Below are 27,630 nucleotides of genomic sequence, written 5' to 3'. Positions count from 1 at the left end.
ATTCAGAGGGCTTCCATTGGTACTACTTTTTTTCGAGCTATAATTAAGGATATTCGATCCATGGCCATGGGTTTTAATTCCATTATACAAATATCTATTTTCAATCGGATGAGGAGCTTAGCTCGTATGGGAATCCTGTCGATGATGATTATTTTGCGTAGGGTTTTGGAGGGCATGATCTTGACCCCGACTTATGTGTTGTTGGCCCGCATTCCTCTAGTTTGAAGAAATGTTTCCCATTAGTTACTGGTCACAAGTATCATAGGTGGTTCTCTAAGCGTTTGCATTAATTAATTATTTTTAACTTCTTATTTGTTCTCATAATGTTTTTGTTATTTTTTCTATTTGTTAGTTGTGTTGTTCTTCTGCTTGAAGGTTTTGGTTTATATTCATTTTCCATATGTATTTTTTTTAATAATTTATTGGTAAGGGAATTCTGTCGAACTCCTACCCTAGGATGATTTTAAATAAATTAGAAAAAAAAGGGATCTTAAACTCTAATCAAGAACATTGCTTCATCATCGGACCTCTTTGGCGTGGGTGGCATCTTTTAACAGGATTAAATTAGCTGGAAATCAAACTAACTAATGTTCACTATCTATAAATACTTTAAGTTGCTTTTGCTAATTCAAGACGGTGTATTTTTCTCATGATTTTCTTGCAAACAAAGAGATTACTTGCAAGAGAGCATTGCTTTGTTGTGTGGACAAAATACAGGTGTAGCCGAAGTAGATAAAATAGGCTTTTTGGGTCGTCTTTGGGAGTGATAAAGAAATGGCTATACGCTATATCCTACACATGCCGCCGAGACAAGCCGTGTTATGATTAAGAGCTCATTGGAATCGCTAAGACCAATCATATGTCAAACATGCACAGCCCCAATTCAATTAATCCGCACGCATGCCATATACATAAATAATCCACACTCAAAGTTAGGCTAAGCATAGCACTTTTCAGCCTATATGACAAAGCATCAGTATATATATTATCTATTTCTACTAATTTTAATGTTGATTTGAACCAAAAAGGCATTGCTTGTGTACTTAGCCACCAATGATTGCGTTTTTTGTTTAAATAATTGCAATTATAAAATTCAATGTTATTAGGACTCGACTAGCTTACAGAATCTGTAAGGTACAGACTGCAGCATCAGCCGTTGGATGTGGTTGGATGTGGAGTGAGAAACCAAACAATAGAAAATCGGATGGTGGGATGACGGGAGATGTTTGTTACAGAATCTGTACCATAGACAGGTCCATGTTATTAATATAAAAAAAAGTTCGTGAAAACTTTTTACCTCAGCTTTCTTATAAGCTTTCGCAATAATAATGGTTTTTTTATAACTAGAAAGCAACCTAGACTTGTGTATCCTTGATAGATACTTTCATCCCCTATTATATTTTAAGGAAAAAATAAATTCATAATGGGACTGGAGCCACGTCATTCCGCAACGAGGAATCTGGTTTATAGCATCCAGCCAGATGGATGACGCGATTTAGGACGATAATTAAAAAATTAATAATAAATTGAATCCATATTCATGATGATTCTATAAGCTAGTCGAGTCCTCTATAACAGTTTGATCTTATAATGGAAACATCTCCACGATTAATAACAACTTCGCGTACAGCATATACGAAAGCTTTTACATGCCTTGTAAACATTGCCTCACACAAATGGCTATGAATTGCTATATTTCTCTTCATTTAAAGATTTAAAACAAGATACAACCCAAAACACATGTAAATTGTTGTGGCAAACGCTCTTTCTTAATGTTAAGTTGATTTGATAGAGTTAAAAAAAAAATTGAAGTTCACTAAAACTAATTAGATGGTACGTTAAAATTATTTTACACTGACATTTTTTAAAAAAATAAACCTTACACAATCTTAAAGCCGAAAGGTAGGAGATATTAGTATGTTAAAAATAATTTTCATTCTTTTATTATATTTTGGGTGCGTTTGGGATTGAGGTTGGACAGCAACACTAAAATTTTTAGTAAACACTAGCTGCTGTAGCTTGAAGAATATGTTGATATGATTTTTTATTTATATAATGAAAAATCTATTATATCTTTAATAATTTTATTAAAATTATTATTTAAAATTTATATTTATTATATATTATTAATTTTTATTTTATAATTATAATTTTTTTTCTACAATAACTATACTTTTTAAACTACAACATCTCAATTTCAAACACATCATTTATCTTAATATTTCTTTGTTGTTATTTCTGTTTTAGCTGTAATTTTTATGATTTTGTATAGTTCCAGCTAATCAGCTATAATACGTATTTCAGATTCTGGATCTCTTATGTCGTGTATTTTCTAACAGTATACGAGGCCTAGTATTATTGTCATTAAATGAAACTCCTTGATTCTGGCAACATGTTAAGACACGTGTAAGCCATGGGATAATTGTGCAGGAGCTCCTATTTTGTCTCCCTCTTTGGCCTTTTTGTCTTACTTCATCATCTCTATCCACATTTCTCTCTTTTTAAGATTTTTATAACAATTTAAGAAAAATCTTTATAAAACACAACAGTTGTTTATATCTAAGCATCGCTTTTCTTAAAAAAAAAAAAGAAAAAAAGAAGAAGCATCACTGTTAAGTCTTTTATCCTCCATATTTATTAGCTTTTTCAACTCAACAAAAAGAAAGTCAATATTTTGAATATGCGTATTAAAATATTTTTGGAGTCTATAAATAGTGGCCTGTACCATTGAGCTTTATCCTTGTGAAACAAGAAAAGTTAAAAGATTTTCTCAAACCCCTTTCTGTAGTGTGGGAATACAAAACAAAACAAAACCCACTAAAGCAAAAATCTTTGTTGAAAACAATGGAAATGGAGGGGAAAATCCAGAAGAATTCGAGATTCAAGAGGGTTTGTGTGTTTTGTGGCAGCAGCACTGGCAAGAGAAATTGCTATAGTGATGCTGCCATTGACTTAGCACATGAGCTGGTACCCTTGTCACCTATTCACAAACAATATTCAAGGCTTAACACTTTCTTCTTCTCTCTAACATTGTGTACTTTCTTTTCATTTTTTTTGGTATGTGCAAAGGTTGCTAGGAGGCTGGATCTTGTCTATGGTGGTGGTAGCATTGGGTTGATGGGGTTGGTTTCTAAAGCTGTTCATCATGGTGGAGGAAATGTTATTGGGTAAACGTTCATGAAAGAAACTGCTTTTTCATCGTTATGCGACTTTTTTTTTTCTTTATCCATCTCATCACATCAGCTAACCCTTGAGTATTTTTTTTTTTTTTTTTGGGCTGGGGGGGCTAATGTTCACTCTAGGATCATTCCAAGAACTTTGATGAACAAAGAGGTATTGGGAAAATCCTTTTTTTCCCGGTTTTTTGAATATTTGATTCTCGGGTGTAAATTTTGGTCCTTTAACTAATATGATGATGTTTAACAAAGATAACTGGTGAAACGGTTGGAGAAGTGAGGCCGGTAGCAGACATGCATCAAAGGAAAGCAGAAATGGCCCGCCACTCTGATTGTTTTATTGCCCTTCCAGGTCCCATATTTCTCCCTTTTTGCCCTCATCAGACACAACATTCGAGCTTTTTTGTTCTCGTTATGATCTATGCTTTTGTTCAGGTGGATATGGAACTTTGGAGGAGTTGTTAGAAGTAATCACATGGGCTCAACTGGGTATCCATGACAAGCCTGTATGTGTTGCAAACAAACCCAAATCTGTAAAAATCCTATCTTTTGGTTAAATAACTTGAGTACTTTTTGTGTTCATTGTAATGATATGAGCAGGTGGGTTTATTGAATGTTGATGGTTATTATAACTATCTTCTCACTTTCATTGACAAAGCCGTTGATGATGGCTTTATCAAGCCTTCTCAGCGCAACATCATTGTCTCAGCACCAAACGCCAAAGAACTTGTTCAAAAACTTGAGGTGGGGATGTCTTGTTTCACTCTTTTTTTTTTCTTTTTTTTTGTTTTTTGTTTCATCAAACAGTTGTTTAATTATCTTGGTTAATTTTGATTAGGAGTACGTGCCTGTGCATGATGGAGTGATAGCCAAAGCAAGCTGGGAGGTTGACAAACAACAAGCACAGCAGCAAGTGGGGTTCAAGGCTACAACTTTGCAGACTGAGGTCGCTAGCGCTCTATAAAAGAGAGACAGATATCTAAAGATGAAGAAAAAAGTTGGGGGAAAATTTATTTTAGGTCTTTTGCTTTTATCATTTTGATGCTTTGGGTCATATACCAAGTGTAGTATAATGGTATATGTAAGGTTTGAATGAATTAATGACTTGGGAGATAAAAGGAGACTAGAAAGTGACAAAAGTGGGCCTCTCTTTTTATTTTTTTGGGGATGTTAAAAGAAGCTCGAAGAAGGCAAAAAAGCTAGCTTTTTTAGGTGGGTATGAATTATGTGATCATTAAGCATTTTTAAGCTTGTACTTTGGTATCTGGAATTATGGCTAACAACAAGAAGCTTAAATCCAAAAGACAGCAGCTTTATTCTCTATCCAGATTCCAGTGTGCTTTCTTTGCGCAGCATCATGCACGATGCATTGCTTATTGCTGGTGTTATCAAGTTCTCTCTTTCCTCTGCCAGTTTTTTAAGGTACTGTCATTGATTTTGATGCTGTATGCAATTGCATCACTTTAGCAACATTCAATTTTTATGAGGCCTAGGTGTTATGGTGTATGGACTATACTCACTTTTTCTTATACCAAACTCGTGTTTGTTTTTGGTTGGACTCATGGTTGAGTGTTACCAGAGTACTGCTACAGCTCATGCTGCAGCAGGGGCCAATGAGTTTTTGAACTTTAGCTGCAGCCTGGACTTTTGTTTGCTTTGGTGCTACTGCAAAAAAGCAAATGTGGGGAGAGAGAGAGAGAGAGAGATGATGACCTGGAAAATTAGATCAAGGAAAAAAAACGGAGAGAACTGATCAATCAATGTTGAGTCAACAATCCCCAGACCAAACTTTTCATCTTTTATTATCACAAAAATAGCACATCCGTAATAGGCAAACCTTAATGGTTTTAGTAATGTTACTCAAATAATCAGTATACTACTCTGGTATGACAAAGACCTTGCTTAAGGCGAGAGTCATTTTTCACGCCCCCACTTGGCCTTTCATTGCTTAATCTATTGCCCAAAGGAAGGTTTCATATTTATTTTGTACTTGATTTGATGTGATAGTTGCTAACTAGATTTCAAAAATGGAAGTTGGTGTTGCGTTTGATATGTTGTGACAAACTTTTGAAACCCCAAATTTTCTCCTCTTTAGTCTTTTCTTACCATTTTCTCTAGTTAGTTTAGGATATCTCGCTATATCAAAACATTTGTACAATGATCTAACAAATTTCACACGCCTATTTTAATAACTTGATTTGAGGTCTTAAATTTGTCTCGAGAATCATTAACGAGTTCTTGAGTACTACTTTCTCTACTCGCTTGAAGAAACTTATATAAAGCATATGTGCCTAAGGCTACCCTCAATTAGATTTATCAACTTATGGGTTATAAAACAGAAAATTTGGGGCTTGTAATGGAAAATTGTAACAAAACATGCAACATACTTGAGAAGTTGAGATATAACATGTATAAAACATTCACCAAGTGAAAGAGAGAGGCATGAGAATTATGGGATGTCCAGGATTTTGGGGCAATGTGACAACAATTGGGGACCAGTTAAGAAATTTGTGTAGTTTTGTATGGCTTTTTAGCCTTGTGGTTGTGGCCTGGCCTCTCCTGCTAGTTGGTCCTTCCCTTTGATAAAGGCAATAATGACACAGAGAGTGCCGCCCCTTGAAAGCTTTTATCATCTCTTATGATTATAGGTCAACTGGCCGAAGGGCAGGCGGTCGTTTTTAACTGAATAGTAGGGACCAGCTGACCAAGCCCCATTAAATTAACGCTTTGAAATTGTGGTGTTGTATTTTTTAAAAGTATAGTTATTATAAAAAAAATTATAATTTCTTTTAAAAAAATTATAATTATAAAATAAAAATTAATAATTTAAATAAAATATAAATTTTAAATAATAATTTTGAAAAGATTATTAAATATATAATAAATTTTTTATTATACAAATAAATAATTATATCAAGATAATTTTTAAGTTACAACAACTAGTATTTAACAAATAATTTAACACTGTAATTTTTAAGTTACAACTATTAACCTCAAATGCACCCTAAACTCATTTAAAATAAGGGAGAACACAAATAATTTGTAATCATTTAGGGACAGGAACCAAGAAATATTTCTTGCAACATTTTCGAAACTTGACTTTGAGGTGCCAAGGTTACGTGAACCTGAATGTGGAACAAGTGACCTTGCTTGGAGAAAAACTTCAGAAAATTATGAGCCCAGAAAGTGGAAATATCCCCCAGTTGTTTAAAGAGAAAAAGCTTCAAACTAGAGGTCACAGATTATAAATTAGTGCAGCCTTTTTTTTTTTTGCCCCTATCTTTCGACAACGATGCGTCTAGGAAAAGCAGACACTAATTTTGAACAAATATTGAAGTGGAGTGGTACTATGTGAGTCAGAATCAAAGCCAAAAGTTATGGAACACAAAAAGGAAAACAGTTCTATTAGTCAAGGTGGTGATGATGCTCAAATAGTAGAAGCCTAAGATTCTAACCACTCAAAAGCTTTGATGATGCTCAAATAGTTTTGAAAGAATGGTTGCCTCAGACAGATTGAACGAGGGATGTAGCTAACAAATGTGAAAAGATTCAACAACAATACTGCTGCTCAGAAAGGTGAGGGAATTGGTAGCTTTCACTGTCTCTTCCATTCTTTATCTGTGCTATAACATTTTAAGTGGCATGTATCACTTGCTTGATCAGTTCAGGATCTTTCAATCCAACAAGTCAACGACAAAGCCACTAATCCAAACCACCCCACAGGCGCCTACCCAAACCCATCTCCTATTAATTTCACCACTCAATTTGTTTTGGCCATCTTTTATTTCACCACTAAATTTATTTTAAAATAAACTTAATTTAACAGATATATCCTTATATTATAAAATGGACAAATTCTCCCCCCCCCCCCCCCCCCCAACCCCAAAAAAAAAGGACGTGTGTTTTTTTTAAAACTATTTTCATCCTAAATTATTGTAATAATTTAGGCATTTATTGTATGGCCTATATAAATATTTTAAAATGAAGCCAATAATTTTTAATTCTCCATAGTGATAGAAGTTCGACAACCTAAAAATTTCATGAGAAATTATGCTGTAAAGACATTTTGTTAGTTTATTTGTAAACTAATAATCATTAGAAATATACACGTTTGGTTAAAATTAAAAAAAAAAATGCTGAAGCTAAAATAATTTTATGGTAATTTTGGTCCTTTTATCTTAAAAGTCTAAGAAAATTAGATTAATTTTATTTTTATGCAGGGATTTTAATTTTTTTTTAAATTAATTAGGTAATAAGAGTGCAAGTTATTGATTGTGCAAAGTTCAAACTTCTTATTTACTTGAAAATTTTAAAATAAAATATTTTCTGTGATTATCTTTTTGAATCGAAGGTGTTTACAAAAATTATTGGGAGGCCATTACCAATATCTAAAGCAGGCTTTAGATTTTACAAAAGTAGCCCAACTGATACATTTGGGCCGTCAACAGATGTAAATTTTCAATCTCATGAGGTCTTCGATTCTCGTACACTCTTAGTTGCAAGTCAATTCTACTTTAATTTCTTTCTTCTCTTCTTGTGGTAAGTCAATTGTCGTAAGGGTCTCTGACCTTAAGCAAGTCTGGGCTGAAAAGACCTATGATATGTAATTATGTATATACAAGCTACAAGGCGGGGAGGGTGAGGAAAAGAGAGGACAATGGTATCAATAAATCCGTCCAAATCGGCCCACTGCAGGTTATTTTGTGGGTTGCGGGTATATTTGGTATTATAAATTGAAATATGTATTAAGTTATAAGTGAATTTAGTATTAGTTAAATATCCAGCGGATACCCATATGGGTATCTGCCAACATGTAGCTTTTTTTAAAAACCTTTAATTTAATTTTAATTAAAAAATATTTAAATAAAAATAAATATAAAATAAATAATGTAAAGTGCAAATATTTGTGTAAGTTGCAAAGTGCCTAGGTCCTAACAGGCTTTAACTTAATGCATGAATTTTTGTATGAACTATTATTCTTTAGCTTAATGCATGAATTATTTCATTATTATAATTTTGTTCTTTGGATTAGTATTTAAAAATTATTATCCTTTAGAAAATATTAATCTTAATTATTATTATAGGAATCTTGTTGGATGGGTGCTAATGGTGATGAATGAAATGAAGATTTTCTGTTGAAGTTTGTGTTGAATGATTATATAAAGAGTAATGATACAGCCACAAACTCTTGTACAAACTTATTTTGTACAAATTGATGTGGCATGATAAGATTAGTTGAATTAAATATTACTTGGCCCACATGATTTGTTTTTATTAATTTATATTTCCATTCAACCAATGAATTAATGCCACGTCAGTTTGTACAAAATAAATTTGTACAAGAGTTTGTGGCTGTATCATTACTCATTTAATTCAACCAATCTTATCATGCCACATCAGTTTGTACAAAATAAGTTTGTACAAAAGTTTGTGGCTGTATCATTACTCTTATATAAAATGATAATTGTTATTTTTAGATACTAGTTTGTGGCTCTTTTTTTTTAGATTTGTGTATTTAATACTTAAATTTGAGAATTTGTATTGGATTGATGTTGAAATTTTAATTTTCCATTTACATTAGTTAAATTTAGAATTGAATATATTATTTGAAATGTTAGGCTATTATTATAAATTTACATATTGAACATTTGTGATTTTAAATGTAGAAACCCGCAAAAAATCCGTCAAGTACCATTATGGGTTTGGTAATTGTCAAAACCCGCAACGAGTTATGAGTGAGTTTGGTAATTTAAATTTTATGCAGGTGTAGGTTTGATGATGACAAACCCGTTGCGGGTGGTGTCTATTACCATCCTTCGTGAGGAATTCAAGAAATCTTTTAATGTTCATTCAAATAGTGTTGAATTCTAACGCACTTGCATGCTTACAAGGCCGCAAATGGCTAATGATCAAAGAAACAGCAAGCTGTTTACTTCATTTAAACCACATGCATGCTTTACTTGTGTGCTTATCATGCTTGCTTGGCTTCGGTGAGCATATATAATGTGAATAAATTGAATCAGGTCTCATTGTTTCACAAAATTAAAAGCCCAGGCAGAACAATTGAAAGAGAGAAACCGAGAGAAAAGGGAAGAAAAAGAAAAGAAAAGAAACAAGAGGAAATTGAAAAATGAGAGTGGAAAAGGAAGCCAAAGTTGAAAAGTTACTGGAAATGGAATTGGACAATTAGTTTTTATATTAGTTCTGATAGTTTTTTTTTTTTTAACCTTATGTTTTAGGAGAAATCAAAATATATAAGAATCAACAGGAGCCCCAATGAACTAGCAAATGAACCAGGATCTGTGAGTAAATTACTATTATTACTATTATGTATTCTGTGATGTATTGATGTTTGCTTGAATGATTTAGTAACATGATATGATTAAATGTACATATGTTATATGATTTATGATGTCATGAGATGATATTGCAAGTGATTAAATGTGTGCTCTTCTCGTTAGGTGCTCCGCACATTCGTACTAAGAAATATATTACTTTGCCCATACGATTAAGTTATTCTACCAAGCATACGAGGTTCAAATATATTTCACTGAACGACAGGTTCAAATTGTATAGTAATGCATGTTTCACATTTATTTATTTATTTTGACTATATTGAAGGGCTTTTTCCTAAAATCAATAATATTAGACATTCCAATATTTGAATCTTCACTTGAGTCTCTATACTATATATTACTCATCTAGTGGATGTTAGATTCGTAACTTATAAAATTACTTTACCATCAATCACTAATTAAACACTTTTATCTACTTTGTTCCTAAAATTAAATTAAAGCTAAAAACAGTTTATGAAATTGGGAAATTACGACATAATTATCAAATTCTCAACTTCTTTTTGTCGTGATTCCAAATCTTCAATTCCGAAAGCTTAGCCGCATTGGTAAGTAAATCAACCAACGAAAGTCCCTATCTTTTTCATCCTCTATCACTCAGATCCAACAACCGTTTCTGGCTGGGGAGGGAATTCCCATCTTCGACCAATGTCTTTTCATTTTCATTCCTATCTTTAAGTTTCTTTTTAAATTTTTCTTCAACTCTTCAAGGCTCTTTCCAATGGATCTCTTGATAAGACCACTCCGGCGTTTAGATTGGAAGAGTATTGGAAGTTGTTGTATCAACTTTAATTTTGGTGCATAGAGGTTTCATGGTCTTGTAGGGATGGTTTTTGTATAGGTTTTCCAATGAGAATTTTTGTAGAGGTGGCTTATTCTTTTCCTTTTTTGTATCCTTATTTGCTTTTTTTTTTTTTTTTTAATGGTGGGGTAGTATTCGAATGATATTGATTTTGCTGAAGAAGCTACCTTGCTGCATGCTAGTAAGATTAGTTTATCTGTAATGGTTGTCAAATTGGATTCGGTATGCATGGTGCAAAAGCAAGATTTTGATATTCATCATGAGAATTTTGAGTTGTTCTGATTTTTTTTCTTAAAGGATGAAAATTTTTTCATTCCACTTTACTTGTAATCTTTAAAATTTTAGACGACATGATTTATGATAGTTTCCATTAACAAACAGGGGGGGGGGGGGGGGGGGGGGGGGGAAGCTGCCATCATTTTCTCTGTTGCCAATGTGTCATTTTCGTCGACATGTGAAATGGTTTTTCAAGGTTGAAAATATGGGGCTCCTAAGCGGCAATTTAGTTGGTGGATTCGACACAATTTGCGCATCAACATGAGCTAGCTTGGCCCATCCAAAAATCCCCTTTCGCTTCCAATTCTAACCCATGCAAATCACCTTGTCCTAAATACAATCACAAGATCAATGTCGTGAGGATTGAGGGCAAAGGAAACACAACGCGAAATGTCTACGATAACGATTGTCGATTGAATTGAAATTAATTTAATACACAGTTGCTTTGATCCATGATATTATAAAATAGAAACCGTGAACTTTGATTAGGGCTCGAGAAAGGGAAACCGTGTTTTCTTTAATACCAGTAACTGCACTTTTTAATGAAAAAGCCACCGGCAGTATCATGATATGAGTTCCAGAAAGTAACATTGCCATTTGCCAAGAGCAACAGGAATAATGAAGACTCCAAGAAATTGCATGGAAATTTCTTAGAAGCTACCGTTTTGTTATTTCAATTCAACCAAAATTAGAGTTTAAAAGTAACGACAATAAATTGGAAGAAAACTTAGAATTTTTTTTTCCCCGGAATAATAAATAAGAAGGATAGAAGAAGAATATGTTCTACTTTCTTCTGATCCGAATTTTTCTGAAGTTTTCAAAAGTTTTGTATAATGTGTATATATTTACTGTCCAGGTAAAGATTCATTATATTCGCCATCTTTGCTCAAACTAATAGAAGCTTAAAATCAAGAGGGCATCCCACATCTGTTCGAAATAAAATTTAATTCATCGAACATAATTAAATTAAACTTTGTAAACATTAGTTAATTATATATCTAAAAAATATATACAAACCTGAATCACACGCATTATGATAATTGACAGTTATATATTATATAAATGAATTGATTTAGTTTAAAATAAATAAAACTCGAGAGAATATTAACTTCTTTTTTTTGGGGGGGGGGGGGGGCAAAGACTTAAATAGAGGGAATTACTCGAATAAAATAGAAAGTCTACGGCTAAACATATGACAATCAATTATCATTCACCTTAAAAGATAGAATGGGAAGACTTCTTTTTTTTCAGTCTTCGGAGAAGACTTCCAAGTCAAATCACTAATCAAAACCATGAAAAATATTATTATTTTTTGATTTCTAAATGTAACAAAACAAAACATTGCTGACAACGCGGAGTTGCTTTTGAAATTTTGTAGCATTATCTTGTTGGTTGTGGTCGCTGTACTAGAAGACTTTGAGAAATACAAACAAATTGACCCAATGCAGTATATCTGATGGATACATCGATCACATTCACTTTTCAAATTATTTACTCTTTTAAAACTATGATTTGCACCAATTATGCGATTCTTTAATTTATTCATTAAACAGGCATTCCCTTCTGAGTTGGTGATACAGTAAAAGTGTTAATTAGTTTAATTAGTAAACTTTTTTAGGAAGATCTTATTTTGATTGTTAAAATAAGCTTGAGGTTGAAACCATATTCATATGGTATACGTAAGATACTGTATTTTGGATGGAGAATTTCATTTCAAGATAATTTATTATTAAAGAAAACATATTGTCCCAAAAAAAACGAAAGAGGGGTTCTCAGTGTCAGTATATGTTCACCAATCTCTTCTACCTTCGAGTTTCTCGAACATGCTTTGAAGGTTAAATCCATTTAAAAATTAAATATGTCAACATATTGTACAGCTGTTCTACCAAGTTTATTCAAATAGTTCGTACGTTTAAATCCTTTTTTATTTGATTGAGTTCTTCTCATTTTCTAATTTTTTAAGTGAAGAAATTAAGATCGAGCCTTGTTGAGATTAGACCAACCTGGGCATACTCACATTGAAATAAAATATTGAAATGCTTTTCATAAGTAGCGATTCGTTTAATCGATAAAATCTATTAAAACAAAAACAAGGATTTGAGTTTCGAATTAGCTCATAATAGAGTTGGAGAGGACGTAAGTTTTTTAAGGAACGACTAGCCTAACCAGAGATGCACCAATAAGTTTGTCACGTAGGTCCACTTTTGTTTTAGTAATCAATACCCACCAACAATGGAAGTATCTAATTTGCCTTTGACACTTACCTCGCAGTAGCTTTTTGATCCGGGATTTAAAGTGTGAGAAAAGTTCGAAAAAATTTTAAAACCTCATACTTTTAAAAATTTAAAATTTAAAATGATTAAGCCGCATGATTTATGCATTTTTCTAGATGTTTCCGCATCTTAAAATTCTAGATTGAAATATTTCTACACACGTATATATATATATTCAAATTTAGAATTTTAAAGTGCGTAAAAGTTCGAAAAAATGTATAAATCTTGTGGTTTAAGCATTTTAATTTTTAAGTCTCTCAAACCCCACAGTTTTATAACTTACTAGAATTTTTCCCACGCTTTAAAATCTAATATATGTATGTATGTATGTATATGTATTCTCTCGATAGATTGAGGTGGAGTCTACAAACCTAGAAGCTCATAATGATGCAAAATTAAGCATTATGACCATTTCAATGTTGAAATTACTTGCAGTATTGCGCAGACAAGACTCTCTGACCCTTACATTTGAAAATATACCAATATTTTTTCTGATATCCATGAGACTTGAACTCCTACCCGTACAAGAGAGAAAAGAGGTGATTCAACATGAGGTCCTCATTACATGTTTCTTAATTCCTATGGCATACTTGATTGTTCAAAAAATTTGATCAAATTATGTGGCAGAAATTTACTTGGAAAAAAAACCCCAACTGCCTGGAATTTCCAAGTAAAACACCAAAAACTAACGAAAACGTGTTCTCTTGTCCACATCACAGGATGAAATCAATTTCAGTCACTGCAGACTTTAATAAGCGTGTGGACTCCACCATTTTCCAATCCCCCACATAGTTCCAAAATTTCCAAGACTTCATTTTCCAAGTTCCCTGCTCTTTCATGACTTAGTCTTCTGTGTCTTTAAAATATCTAACTTATATATAGCCTTTCAATACGTGCTTACATTTACATGTATCATCAGCATTTACATTCACTTACACTTCCAGTTTCAGACAAAATTTGAACTCTCTAGTAGATAAAATGACACCAGAGCTTGAGCTTCCAGGGTTCCGGTTTCATCCTACAGAAGATGAACTTCTCAATTTCTATCTCAGGAACATTGTTTTTGGAAAAAAATCACATTTCGATATTATCGGATTCCTTAACATATATCACCATGATCCCTGGGAGTTGCCTGGTATGCATGTAATTATATATACTGTTACATTTCTGAAAAGTTTCATTTAGTTACATTGAAACAATTTTATTTATTTTTTTTTTTTTTTCACTCGGTTTTGTTTTACAGGATTGTCAAAGATTGGAGAGAGGGAGTGGTACTTTTTTGTCCCAAGAGACAGGAAGCATGGAAGTGGTGGAAGGCCAAACAGGACAACTGAACATGGATTCTGGAAAGCTACAGGTTCTGACAGGAAAATTGTGAGCTTATCGGATCCGAAACGCGTAATCGGCCTGAGGAAAACTCTTGTTTTCTATGAAGGCAGAGCACCAAAAGGTCACAAAACTGACTGGGTCATGAACGAATATCGCCTTCCTGACGGTTGCCCCTTGCCCAAGGTACCGAGTTTTTTTCAATTTGTTTTAGTTGCTTCACCAGATACTTAAAATCTCTCGGGATTCCATTACTTGTTTTAGGATTTGAATTCTACTCACATCAGGAATTGTTTTAGGATTTGAATTCTACTCACACCAGGAATTTTTAAATGCAGGATATTGTACTTTGTAAGATATACAGGAAGGCAACATCTCTAAAGGTCCTGGAACAAAGAGCTGCAATGGAGGAAGATCAAATGAAGACAAGTTTCACTTCACCTTCTCCACCGTCACCGACGTTGGATACCAGCTCTTTTTGCGGCCAACCAGAAGAATTATTGGGACCGATTAGTCTACCCCATGTGATGCTCAAGCAAGAAGAACAAGAAGTGTCAATGGTACAAGGAACTTATACGGAGGAGAAAACTGTGTCAACAGCCACATCTTTGCAATTGCCACAAGGGAAAATAAATTTGCCAGAGCTTCAAGTTCCGAAAATGAATACGGATTGGAGCCAGGATCCCATTTGGTCACAGCTTAGTCCCTGGCTTCAAAACATTGCACAAAATTTGACCCCTTATGCTAGTATTCTCAATTGAGACCAGTACTATTATATGCCCAGCTAGTTTTTCTTTCAATAATTTTGGTCTGTAACCTGTAGATAGATTTTGTTGTCATCCTATTGGTGACTTTTTTCCTGCTCATTGAGAAAGCTTGAACTGAGAACTACTAATTAGTTGTCAAGAGTTTTTGATCAGCATTGGTCTAAGCTGGGATTCTGAAATTTAATTCACTTGATAAGCATAGCCCCCCGTAGTTAACATTTTGCATTTAAAATTGTTCAATAATGCTGACGCATTTTCAGGATCTAAAATATTTTGATAGTAAGTCCTCAGCCTGTAAATAAAAGTTAAATCTGTAAACGTAATTGATTGTTTAAAATACGTATATGGTACATTTTGGAAACAGCAATGCTAGGCTTTGTTATCGAGTTTCTGTAATTAGTGTCTGGTAATGCAAATGTTCATCTGTATCAGGCACATGACTACTACTACAATTTATGGTAAATTAATAAGAAATAATGACTCACCAGATGCAAAGCCACTCCTCCTCCTCGGAAGCCTAGCGAAATCAAATATTGGAAAGCGTATTTTAAACTTTTATCTATACATGAACAATGGTGGACACACACACCAAAATTAAGAGAGCTTAGTTAAAAAGATTTTAATTTAATTTGGGGTGCTTTTTTATTTGTTTTAAATATTTTGTAATAAATTATTTATCTTAAATGCTGAATTATGTGGCTATTAGGATTTGAACCAATGTTGCATTTACTTACCGATTAGGGAACCGGAATTCGAAATCAGAATTATTAACAGCGTTTACTTCATAAAATAGAATAAAAAATCAAAATTAAAATTATGCAGCCCACCATAATTTGGGAATGGGGGAATGAGAGAATTATTCCCAAGGAGAGGGTTGGGAATGAGTCTCCCATTTTTGAGATTGACCATTTTGCCCCCTTCCCCCCCAAAAAATAAAAATACCCATTTTGTCCTCATTTATAATTAATTAATTTATTATTATTATAATTAAATATATTAAATATATTATTTAATAATAATAATTATTATTATTATTATAATTAATTCTTATATTATTATTAACTAATTAATATAATTATTACTATTAATTAATATGTTAATATATTATTAACAATAATATATTAATAATTATAGTTCTTGAATATAAATCGAAAAAAACTGAAAATTTATTTTTATTATGGAATTTAGTTGTTGTTGTTGTTGTTATTTTTATTATTATTTATATTATTATAAAATTTATTGTTGTTATTATTGTTATTATTTATGATTTATTACTATTATTTATTTATTTATTATTTTAATTATTATTCTTATCATCATCATCATCAAATGACAATAATTAACAAAGGGTATTTTAATAAATTATTAATGATATTATTTTTAATATTATTATTATTAATCATTTTTATATTAATAAAAATCACAAATAATGTCGACGACAACGACAACAACAACAACGACAATAATAATTATTATTATTACTATAATTAACTAAGGGCATTTTAGTAACTTAAAATGATTCAGTTTATTCCTATTTTGATTCCAAGATAAAACAAACACATCAATAAGATTCTAACTCATTTCCATTTCGATTCTTGTAGTTTAAGTAAACAATTTATTATAATTCTTATTTCCCCTTCTCATTCCAACTCATTCATTTTCCAACTCATTCCAATTCTAATCCATTTTGATTACTGACAAGTAAATGCGGCACAAGTTTCCAAAATCACTAAATAACACTATTACATTTAAACTACAAATATTTTGTTATATAAAATATGTGCCCAAATTCTTTTTATTTCTTTTTCAAATGGGGTTTGGAGCACATTTAGAAGAAAAATATAATGGAGGGGCTGAAGCTCCTTTAAGGTCCGCCTATGTATATGAATATATACCTATTTAGGTCCGCCCAAGTTTATTGTTGATGCAGAAATTTGATCGAGCTATATAATGATCAGACAATCACGTCAACACTTAAATTTATTGTTATTGGGGAGATGGTTTTGTTTTGCTTCCTCCATGGGCGGATCTGTTAGTGGGCTATACCGGGCTGCAGCCCGATACAGAAAAAGAAAAAAAAATAGTTAGTTTGATTAAAATTACGAAAAATGCCATCCATCATTATTACTTTTCCTTTACTTCTATCGATATCATTAGAAAAAAACAAAAAAAATTCCAAACCCTTCATGATTCTTCATTCTTCATCAATTCACCTTCATTACTTCACAAATCACAATTCATCATCCGTTCACATCTTCCAATTTCTTTGCGATCTATACATTTTTCTACTGGTATGTTACTATACTTTTAGAACTTGCATAAATTATTTATTTTTTTAGATAGATTTTATTGATTTATTTTACATATTATTTTAATTTATTATTTTGAATGTTTGATTGGCTTTTTTTTTGTAATTAGTTTTGTGATTTATTAGTTTGAGTTGATTTATTATTGTTATTTTTTTACTAATAATATTTTTTTAAATGGAAAAGATGAACAAAATTGAATTGTTTAATTTATTTAAGCATGCTAATTAAGCTTGTAATTATTAATTAATTTATTAATTTTTATGTAGTTTCATGCTATGGTAATTTATAGGTATAATGTTCGATAAATCCAAGTAAAGGAAAACTCTCCTTTCATTTACAGCCACAACAGAGCATGCATTTTCAGCCATGAGCCTTATCAAGACATCACTTTGCAATAAGATAGAAAATGAGTTGCTTTCAAATTGTATGGTTGTCTATGCTGAAAGAGAAATTGCAAATACTATTGATCCAGAATCCATAATTGACGAATTCTATTGTTTGAAGTTACGAAAAGTACAACTTTAGTTATATTTTTGTTTTGAATTACATTTTTATTTTCTATTTTTATATAATTATTTTGTTTAAAGTAATTATTATTTAGTGTAAGATTTCTAATGTTCTCATCTTATTATGTGTATTTTATTTTTTTCTTATAAAATTTCATGTTCACTTTACAATATAATTTTTTTAAATTTAGCTTGGGGTACTTAAAAATCTTGGATCCACCTTTGGCTTCCTCACTATCGAACAAGTTCCTGTGACCTCAAATACTTCCTCCAAGAACACGTGTTCACAATAACTAGTCAGGGGATGCTGAAGGTTTTTCCACCGTAAACCCTCTGACGCTCAAGTCAGCGATCTGGGTTTGCCTAGAAAAACTTGGGGCACGATTCCCGTGGCGTAATTACAACTACTCTAAATAAAAAAAAAAGTTTTATTTCAGAAAGAAAGAATGATAGAGAAGATAAAATTGTGAATAAATTGAGAGTATGAGAAAATTAAATGAAAAGTTGTCTAACTCCCTTAATTCTGTTCTTTGAAGTTTTTATATCCAACCGGAATTATTAGCCTTCTCTCTCTCGACTTCGTTGATGGGTTGATTACATAACCGTGGGCTAGAGTTGGCAGCAATACCCGCGGGGCCCCGATTAATTTGGGGCGGGTATGGGGCCCTAGAAAAATATGAAAATGAAATCGGGTCAGTTTCAGATATGGGTCTAAGCCCAAAAAAATTTCAGGTTTGGATTCGGGGATTGTTCGGGTCCCCTATCCCGACCCAAAAATAAAAACTAAAAAAAGATTATTCTTTAATCCATTTGGATTGAATCGATCGTTCCCCCAAAAGAAACCCTAAGAGCTCGTTAGCCGCCGCCGCCGTCGCCGCCGTCGCTAACAGCTGGTCGGTCGCCACCGTTTGTCGTCAGCGACCAACACTCAGCCGCGCTGTTGGATCTCCTGCTGCAAGGTTTTTGCTTTTCCTATTTTTCTTTATTTATTTATTTATTTGAAATTGCATCTGGTTTCATTGATTTGAGTCAATTTTACGTTTTGCGTGTTTTCATTCATCTTCTTCTGATTTCATTCTCAGTCACATAGCCTTAAGCACAAACTGCAGCCATGGAGAGCTCACTGAAACAGAGGCTGCAGCCATGATTTGAGTTACTGACAGCCATGCTTTGGGCCTAATAAAAGAGAAAAGAATGAAAAGTTTCAAGTAGAGATGGAAAACATGAAACCAGAGAAGGAAGAATTTGACGAAATAGAGTGAGTGGTTTATAAGAAGCTTTGTTTTATGGGTGATAATGGATAATGCGAAACGTGGAATATGTCTTGATGACGCCGTTCTGTTCTGTGCTGGGTTAACAAACTACTCTGTTCTTGGTTAACAAACTAATCTGTTCTTCTGCTCTTTTTCAATGATGATATTATGGGAATTTTAATTTTTGTTTTCTCGGGAGAGAAGGAAAGCTTTTGTTTTTTAATTTTTAATTTTTTTAGTGGTGTGCTGTTTGGTTTGTGGAAAAACTGAAAAAGGGGGGTCATTTAGTTTCAGTCCGGTAGAAGGGTAAAAGGAATTTTTTGATTTTTGGGTTTTTATGATCTTAAACTCTTAATTAGCCATTGAGTTGGAAAATGAGTGTTTAAAATAATTAGATCTTGTTAAAAAAATGACTTGTTGCTTTCATTAAAAAGTTAGTTATATGGAAAAAAATAATTAGATCTTGATTGCTTCCGAATTATTGAATTTGCCAGCTCTAAGTGGGATATTATGTTTTATGGGAAAATGGCCTTACGTTTTGGAAAGAGTCTGAATGCTGTGGGATAGAAGAAACTTAAGAAAGGATTTTTGCAAGTGTGGGCCTTTGAGACCTTCTTTGTTTCTAAAGTTCTTTTTCCTATGCATGTTTTTTTATTTAATTTCCAAGGTCGAAGTTTTGGTTTATGTAAACTTCATGTAGCTGCAGACTTAAACATGCGGATGGCAGGCTAGGCCCTCCATTATACTTCTGTTGTATTTTCCATATAACTAGCATGCAACTGTATGGCCTTGCAGCTATAAATTTAATGGAAGATTTATGCAAACAAAGTGATGAGCATGGGATCCATTTATGGATTTTCGAGCAGCTGAAAATGAACAGAATATAGCCAAGCAAAGATACATCAAATGTCTTGTAGTCCATGAAATGTTATGTAGACTTCTGTTTAGGAAATTGGTGAGTCAAAATCTCAGTTACCCAATATTGCTAATGTTGACAATGTTTTGTACATTAGTTTCGATCATTTGTGTAAGTTTTGTATACCTACCGTTAGTAATCTCTGTAGTTTTTGTTTCTATATATATGCACTTATTTCCAATCGATAAAGTCAATATTAGAGTGAGTGGTTTCTTTTTCTTCTATCCAAATATATGTTTTATAGGAAGCTTTGTTTTAGAAGTGATAATGTGTAGGGATATGTGTTGACGAAGCCATTCTGTTGTGGATTAACAAACTACCTATGTGATTATGGTGTTCTCCTTTTTGTTTAATTGCTCTTAACTCTCACAGAAATCATTGCAAAGTTTTTGGAGTCCAGCTTCTTGCAAATACTCTTAAAGAATGACCATATAGACTTGTAGAGGTATTTTCTTTCTTCTTCATCTAAACTATTTCGTTGCTGGTATTGGGCTGTAGAATTTTGTTAGGCGTGGCTATTTTCTGCATGGTAGATTAATTTTGTAATCATTTGCTTTTGAGTTTGTGCTGCAGTTATCTCTATCCACAATATCTATCAATCTTTTTTTTTTCCCACTTTTTGTTCCTTGTTTAAGGAGCAAGAAGTGAAGAACAAAGAGGGGTTTGTGGATTTTATTCTGAAGTGAATTGCTTCGGAGGATTTCATATAAAATAAATGTTCTTTCATCTTTTCCTGTTCTTGAGAGGGAATTTTGCTTGATTTTTTTCGTGAACCTGTTTTTGAAGTTTTACAAGAAATTGAAGATAGGAGGCTAGTAAATGAAGGTTATTGTTGGATCATACTCTTGTAGAACTGTTGATTTTCTTGATCTTGTTTCAATATTAACTCTAAACTTCCAATCAATATTATTCTTATTTTCATTAATGGATGGTTCAGTATTGGTTTATAGATATACGACCTGTCTGATATACTATTTGGGACTCACCTATGTTGCAACATACAACACCATTTGTCTTCATTTGGAGATACCGTTCGATTAAAAGTGTACGAATCTGACGGTTGAAATTAAAAAATGGGTAAATGGAAGAGCCGGTTGGTAAAAGAATCTGTACAAAACAATATATTAAAATAAGGGTCTACAATCACATTGCTATTGACTGTTTTGGAGCAATCATCGGAAATTATTCTACACTGTAGAAATTGTGGGCATCTAAATATTTTCCACCCCTTGGAAATTCCGATCATCGATATCTTTTACATCCCTCAGATATTGCAATTGCGAAGTTTCAATTTGGCTGTGTGCAAAGTGAGGAACGATGTTAATTAAACCAAACAGAGATTCTGATCGTGAAAGCAAAGATGTGGATGTGGCCACCAACTGGAAAGAATATTTGGCAGTGCTGGAAGATAACGAAATAGCACATCTCATTATGTGAAAATAGTATGAATATGGCGTTCGTTTGAGCTGTTGTTGTGGCCTTGGAGCAGACGCAGCGCGCAATTCCCAAAATTAAAAAAAGAAGAAGAAAAAGTTAAGTTTTATTCTGAAGGTGAGTTCAAATATAAAAGTAAATTAAAAAAATGTATTGCTTTAGTTTAAGGGTTAGGGATGCCAAATTCTGAATCTGGCTAACCGCAACAAATAGATAATCAAAAAGAGAAAAAGAATAGTAATTATTATTATAACTTCTGTAATATAACATATAATAATAACATATAACATGATTCTATTGCATTATGAGAATTTGTATTATTCCATTCTTGAATGGAGTAAAGTTATGCCTCTAGTCGCTATTAAGACAAATGGAATATTTTCATCTCAGAGTACAATGTAATTCAAAACTTCCCAGGATATCATGTGTTAAGGCAATTACATAATATGAAGTTGGGAGCCAGAAAATAAAAAAAGCCAATATCCAATCCAACTGCACGATGCACATATTCCATTGGCAAATATTCTGTATTGAAAAGAATACAGAATATATTCTTTTCAATAGGTCATGGTGGAAGATCTTCTGCTTCAAATTTGCACCAACTGAATGATACTAACCATTGATCTAGTAGAATATGCATCTATGAGGTCATGACTATTTTTTTGAATACTGATTAATCATCAAATTACTGCATTACACAGATATTTACAACAACTGCTATTATAACAGAGATATTACACTGATATTTACAATCAGATATACATAATTGGGACTTACATTATTACATTGAATTTTATAAAGTACATGGCCAGACAAATAACTCCTCACAGGAGAGGGATGTCCATACTCCACTTACATTTCGCAAGGGAGAATGATTTTTAAATATAAAGAACATTTAGCCCCCACAATACTATTGTGGGGGCTAGAACCGCTGCCCTCACAAGCATTGTGAGGGCAGCAGCCCACCACTTCGGCCAAGGCCGAAGTGGCGAGGTCATGACTACTGAAAAAAAAAAATTAACGTTTATGATTCTTCACGATCTAGTAACCAACTGGGAATTCCTCAGTTTGTGTGCATTTCAGTATGTGTTGCACATAAGCACTAGATTCTAAGTATCTACAAGGATAAAAATTAAGGAAACATAGTAGCATGAGGAAGCCAAAATCATCTTCGAAAGCGTGCAATCATCAAACCATGATAATGAAAAATAATCATTAATCAATTCATCATAAATCTGAAATTACAAAACTGTGTCAAATGTCTGTACTCAGTACGAGAGTGAATCACTATTAGAAATGTTTAATCAGCAAATCATGATAACATGTGCATCATATCATACACTTGGACATTGTATCAACCAAGTCACGTGCACAGAAATGCATCTGTTCATTAATTCCCATGCATGTCACATAAGAAATCCATATGAAAAGTGGGGGAATTCTGTCAAAACATAGTAGTACTTCACCAAAAATTAAAAAAAAAAAAAAAAAATCGGTAATTCATAATAAAATGCAAAAGGAAATTTATTTGTTTTCATCAACATATACCTTGTTTTGGTGATTTTATAAATCATTTTAAGGGGGCGCGTCCGCAAAGCCCAGTAACGTGCTTCCTTTGATAAGCAAGCAAGTCTTTTTTTCATCAACCAGGTGCAGGTCATTAACAGAAGTTAAACAATTCATAACCCCAATATTGTCCGTACATAATTGGTTGGCCTACTAGCAGAGAGAATACAAAAAAGAGTAGTTGTCAATTGATATACATAATTGGTTGCAACACAAGTGAATCAATGAAATCTTTTCCTCCTAAGAGTTTACGATCGTCTTCTTTCTATTTACGAGCCTCCAGATTAATTCTCAACCGTGATGCGTTACATAAAACAGAGCTGTTCTCTTTTGGATGCATTTCATGAAACCATTACTCCCTATTACATAAATACATAACCGATTTCAGCGGTTGCCAGTCAAGACCTCATTTAAAGCTTATCTAATTCGAACCGTTAGATTCAGTTACTTTACATCCAACGGTATCTTTAAGTGAAGACAAATACTGTTGTATGTTGCAACAGTTGCAACATAGGTGGATCCAACTATTTGGTATTATTGTTATTATTATTGAAAACAGGGAATTCTTAAAAATTGCATTTGGTTAGTTTTTATTATTATTTTTTTGGAAATATGTTTTTGAATACAAGCATAAAGTTTTAGTTCAAAATAAAAAAATAACTAAAAAAAGTTATTTACTCTGTTGTAATGAATCCAAATTTTGTTCACTTTGAAGTGCATGAGTAACTCATATAGTTTTAGTTTATATTATTTTGTCAAGTATTTATTAAGTTGAATTGTTAAAATATGATTTTATTTTTTATTTATTTTTTGTTTATGTTGCTATAGGTTTATCAAGAATCTTAGAACGTGCATGAATGGTGATGGCTACAAGTTTATGTTGAATACTTAAAATTATTTTGATTTGTCATATAAAATTAGATCATTTGTAATTATGTTGAAGGTTTAGATTTATTATGTTTTTATTTATGTGTAGGTTGTTAAAATTTTGATCACATGTAATTTTATTTCTAATATGAAATTTGATCATTTGTAATTTTATTTCTAAATATAGAGGTTGTTAGAATTATTAATTTTTTTTAAAAAAAAGAAATTGAAATATTTAGAAATTATTATTTAAAGAAATAGGGATCGGGTCCCTGCTTTAATCCCCGCTCAATTTGGGAATTTTTGGGGATATAATTTTTGGGTATGCGACAGGTTTGAGGGATAGCTTCTAAATCGGGTTCGGGTTCGAGGATCATGATCTCCCGAACCCGCCCCATTGACATCACTACCGTAGGCAAATGGGCAGCATAACTGCTGGTGAGTGAGCTTTGTGCCCAAATTCTTTGGAGGAAACCCACGGGTTGACCTTTGACCAAGTCTTCGATTTGACTTGGTTCTGGTCCCTTCTCGCATGTCTCGAGCCAACTCTACTCGTGTGACCAGCCACACACTTCATCGGATCTAATCTTCCTCAAGGAGTCATTTTAGGCAGAGGGAGCACATTCTGCTCGTGTGCCTGATCGTGGTATTTCTCACCCCCAAAACATTTACCTTTCTCGACTAATTATTTTGTTAAAATAACTAACCACAAACGTACAAAATTTTACCAAAAAAACTCAAAAAAATAATCAAACGATGAAAGATGGAGAAGACTCATTGATCCATGTTGGATCAGTCTTATTTAATTTACTTACAATAAGAGCGTAACAGTTTAGTTGTCCACCTACAAGTGTGACATCTAAAGTTTTTATTAAGTAGCTTTTATTAAGCTTATTTTACTAAAACGTTGATCATGATGATCACATAGATTGTGCCATCAGATTAAGGCCATAAGGCCGTTGGTTGGAGCAATCAAGATTGTCACCAGGCTGAATCCCAAACTTGCCACAGAAAGTGGTAAAGAACCCAATACGGTTACGTACAGCGTCATTCCCAACGTAGCCACATTCAATTCCACCGTTGATTATATTTGTGGTTAGACCGTATCCCGGAAGCCGGCCGGCGTTTACGTCATTTGCTGATGGTTTCCATTCGTCGATAATGACTTCGTGGCACGATGGCTTTGGTGGCTGTGCAGTCATCCAGAACCAGATTGCTGACTTGAATGATAGTACTGGATCAGTAGCAAGAAGGTCTGGATTGTTCAACAACTCCTCTCCTAGCCCTAGGCCTTCTCCGCACCGTAAGTAATTGTAATTCCTAAACACCAACAAATTAGTTAATAATTAATGTTCGATAGAATGTAAATGCACATTTAACAAGTTTTTAATTAAAGAGGCCAAGACTTTCTCATTCAGATCAGACAATGATATACTAATTCAAAATGTTCAGCCTACCAAGAGAGTTGAATTGGACCTCGGCCATAGTACTTCCCTCGACATGGATAGTTAGGATCACAGTAGTCGGACGACGCAGCGCCAACTTCCCTATTAAAGCAATATCCCCAAGCATATTCGCCACCAGGTGCATCGGGCCATCCCCCTGTAAGTTTATTAACCACAAAAATTGATTAGTAACAAATTAAAATTTAATTACTTGTTAGTGCACCGGAAAAAGGAGTCTTTAAATTTAATTAAGCTGATCAGGAATTGAAACAAACCAGTAGTTTCATGGCCAGTTTGGGCAAAAAAGGCAGCAATTTCTCTTTTACGCATGGTTTCATTTCCAGAATTACCAAAGGCTGGAAAAGCTTTGGCTGCCTCTATAAAAGCATCATAAGTGTAGAAGCATCTGGCAGGGCATCGTTTATCATTTCTATACTCAAGCAAGTCTTCAAACATCTTCCTTGAGATGATCTTGCCCAGTTCACCGCCATCACCAGCCGTCCCGTCGTCGGGATCACATTCACCGCAAACAACCTGATTACAGTTACTTTGGCAGCCTTCACAACAGTAGTCTGTTGTTAGGCCACACCAACCAAATCGACTACAACACTCCCCTCCTGGGCACACAACGCCGCTTCCACAGTTCCCTGCTGAGCCTCCTAGTACAAAAGATAAAACCAGAGAGAAAATTAGTAAGGACCCAATAAGCCTCATTTTGAAAGCAACAGTTATGATATCAATTATCCTCTGCTTGGTGTATGTCACAGCTTTGGCTAGAGGGTTATATTTATAGAACGTATGTGTCAAGGTTTTTTGAAGAGAGGTTCCTATACTGTAATAAATATATATTATTTATCTCTTATTATTTTTATAATAACTAATAACTCTCTTAATAATATAAATTTATAATATTTCCCTTATTTTCAATCACACTCTCATTCATATTTATTATAGATTAAATAAATTACATGAATGGAAATTAAAATAAAAAATTAAGTATTAAAAATACAAAATATATATTTTGATATAAAAATTAATAATAAAATATTTTTCTTGTACTTTTTATTTTATAAGTATTTTCTTATAATAAATATATAAGAAAATTATTATAAAATGATAAAAAAATTATTATAAGAAAACTTGAATGATAAATAAAAAATTATTATAAAATAAATAATAAAATATTGTTATTGTACTTTTTACATTTAATTTTATAATTTACAAAATATTTATTAGAAGAAAATGTTTAGAAAATAAAAAAAGTACAAGAAAAAATTTTATTACTAATTTTTTTGTTCACATCAAAACATATATTTATTGTTTTTAATACTTATTTTTTATTCAGTTTCTATTCATATGATTTATTTAATTTATAATAAATAAAAATAAAAGTGTATTTGAAAATAAGGATAATATTATAAACTAATGTTGTTAAGGAGTTATTGGCTATTATAAAAACAGTTAAGGGGGTAAATGATATATATTAATTATAATAAAGAGAATTTGGCAATCTCCCCTTTTTGAAATACCTAACCAAGTTTTTTTTTTTTTTTTAATTTCTTCAAAGGAATATGTCATTAAAGATTGTACTCCACACCGTTGAGGGTTAGAGATAATATCTCACATTGTTTGATAATAAATTTTTGGTTAGGTATATAAAGGCTTAGGCAACCCTCAAGACTTAGTTAGCATTTGAGTAAGTCCATCCATGGACTTCTATAAAAAAAATACCTAAATAAATTATTTAAAAAAAAAAAACTCAAACTTTTTATCCTGAGTTTCCATATTCATGAGTTTATGACTCCCAACTCATAATATATTATGTATAATACATGAAAATTTAAGAACTTAACAACGAAAAACTTAAATTTTTTTATTGAGACTTAGAGACAATGTGCCAAACAATAATACATTGTATTATAAATATACTCTTTATATGATATCAAAGCAAAAGTCTTGTGTCTAAACGTTTCGATCTAGTTTTCATTGGATCTATACGTCTTATGTAAGAGAGCCCATCAAGATTGTTTGTCTTTAAAACCATGATATAGACAAGCGATAATTAAGGATTTTGATAGTCTTCTTTATTTCACATCTTCTAGAGCTGGCAGTGGCTGTTCTCTGCATCTCGCCTTATCCCAATGTACTGAGATTGGTTTTAAGCTTGAAAATAAGAGCCAGTGGGGCGATGATAATAGGTTTTTTTTTGGCTGCTTGTGCATGATTGCTTGCAGGTTGATGATAAAATTTTGTCGTAAAGACAGATGGAAGCAAAAATAGGATGTGACTGAAAAATAACACATTCAAAACGAGCAATCGTCAATTTCATTCAATAAATGCCTAGAAATTAAAATAACTCAC

At 32.6% G+C, this 27,630-nt stretch overlaps 3 protein-coding genes and 2 long non-coding RNA genes across 7 annotated transcripts; 3 read left to right on the top strand and 2 right to left on the bottom strand.

The window, feature by feature from the left end:
* The first annotated feature begins 2,725 nt into the window (after nt 1–2,725).
* LOC102629037 (cytokinin riboside 5'-monophosphate phosphoribohydrolase LOG5) lies at nt 2,726–4,498 on the top strand. Its single transcript, XM_006486584.4, has 7 exons — nt 2,726–2,967; nt 3,070–3,167; nt 3,303–3,333; nt 3,429–3,528; nt 3,612–3,682; nt 3,777–3,920; nt 4,015–4,498. Exons 1-7 carry the CDS (start codon nt 2,845–2,847, stop codon nt 4,138–4,140), a joined length of 693 nt encoding a protein of 230 aa, XP_006486647.1. The 5' UTR covers nt 2,726–2,844; the 3' UTR covers nt 4,141–4,498.
* Nucleotides 4,499–13,776: 9,278 nt separating this feature from the next.
* Nucleotides 13,777–15,174, top strand: LOC102628764 (NAC domain-containing protein 6). The gene is made up of 3 exons (XM_006486583.2): nt 13,777–14,015; nt 14,124–14,392; nt 14,545–15,174. The coding sequence occupies exons 1-3, from the start codon at nt 13,859–13,861 to the stop codon at nt 14,965–14,967; spliced, it is 849 nt and encodes a 282-aa protein (XP_006486646.1). The 5' UTR covers nt 13,777–13,858; the 3' UTR covers nt 14,968–15,174.
* Nucleotides 15,175–18,533: 3,359 nt separating this feature from the next.
* On the top strand, nt 18,534–20,882 carry LOC102628465 (uncharacterized). 3 transcript variants are annotated; one of them, XR_003066941.2, is made up of 4 exons: nt 18,534–18,747; nt 18,871–19,996; nt 20,330–20,402; nt 20,744–20,882. It is a non-coding gene; the product is annotated as an uncharacterized LOC102628465 (long non-coding RNA). The 3 variants fall into 3 exon arrangements; XR_371511.4 differs by having other exon boundaries at nt 20,531–20,882; XR_371510.4 differs by having other exon boundaries at nt 18,536–18,747; nt 20,330–20,882.
* A 1,379-nt stretch (nt 20,883–22,261) lies between these two features.
* LOC127899176 (uncharacterized) lies at nt 22,262–23,394 on the bottom strand. Its single transcript, XR_008051125.1, has 2 exons — nt 22,940–23,394; nt 22,262–22,832 (listed from the first exon to the last, which is right to left on the bottom strand). It is a non-coding gene; the product is annotated as an uncharacterized LOC127899176 (long non-coding RNA).
* A 1,194-nt stretch (nt 23,395–24,588) lies between these two features.
* Nucleotides 24,589–26,039, bottom strand: LOC102628172 (endochitinase-like). Its single transcript, XM_015532796.3, has 3 exons — nt 25,545–26,039; nt 25,282–25,426; nt 24,589–25,144 (listed from the first exon to the last, which is right to left on the bottom strand). The coding sequence occupies exons 1-3, from the start codon at nt 25,981–25,983 to the stop codon at nt 24,745–24,747; spliced, it is 984 nt and encodes a 327-aa protein (XP_015388282.2). The 5' UTR covers nt 25,984–26,039; the 3' UTR covers nt 24,589–24,744.
* Nucleotides 26,040–27,630: the final 1,591 nt, after the last annotated feature.

This window comes from Citrus sinensis, chromosome 8 (genome assembly GCF_022201045.2).
Source record: "Citrus sinensis cultivar Valencia sweet orange chromosome 8, DVS_A1.0, whole genome shotgun sequence".
Lineage (NCBI taxonomy): Eukaryota > Viridiplantae > Streptophyta > Magnoliopsida > Sapindales > Rutaceae > Citrus > Citrus sinensis.
This window is presented reverse-complemented; position numbering and strand designations above follow the sequence as displayed.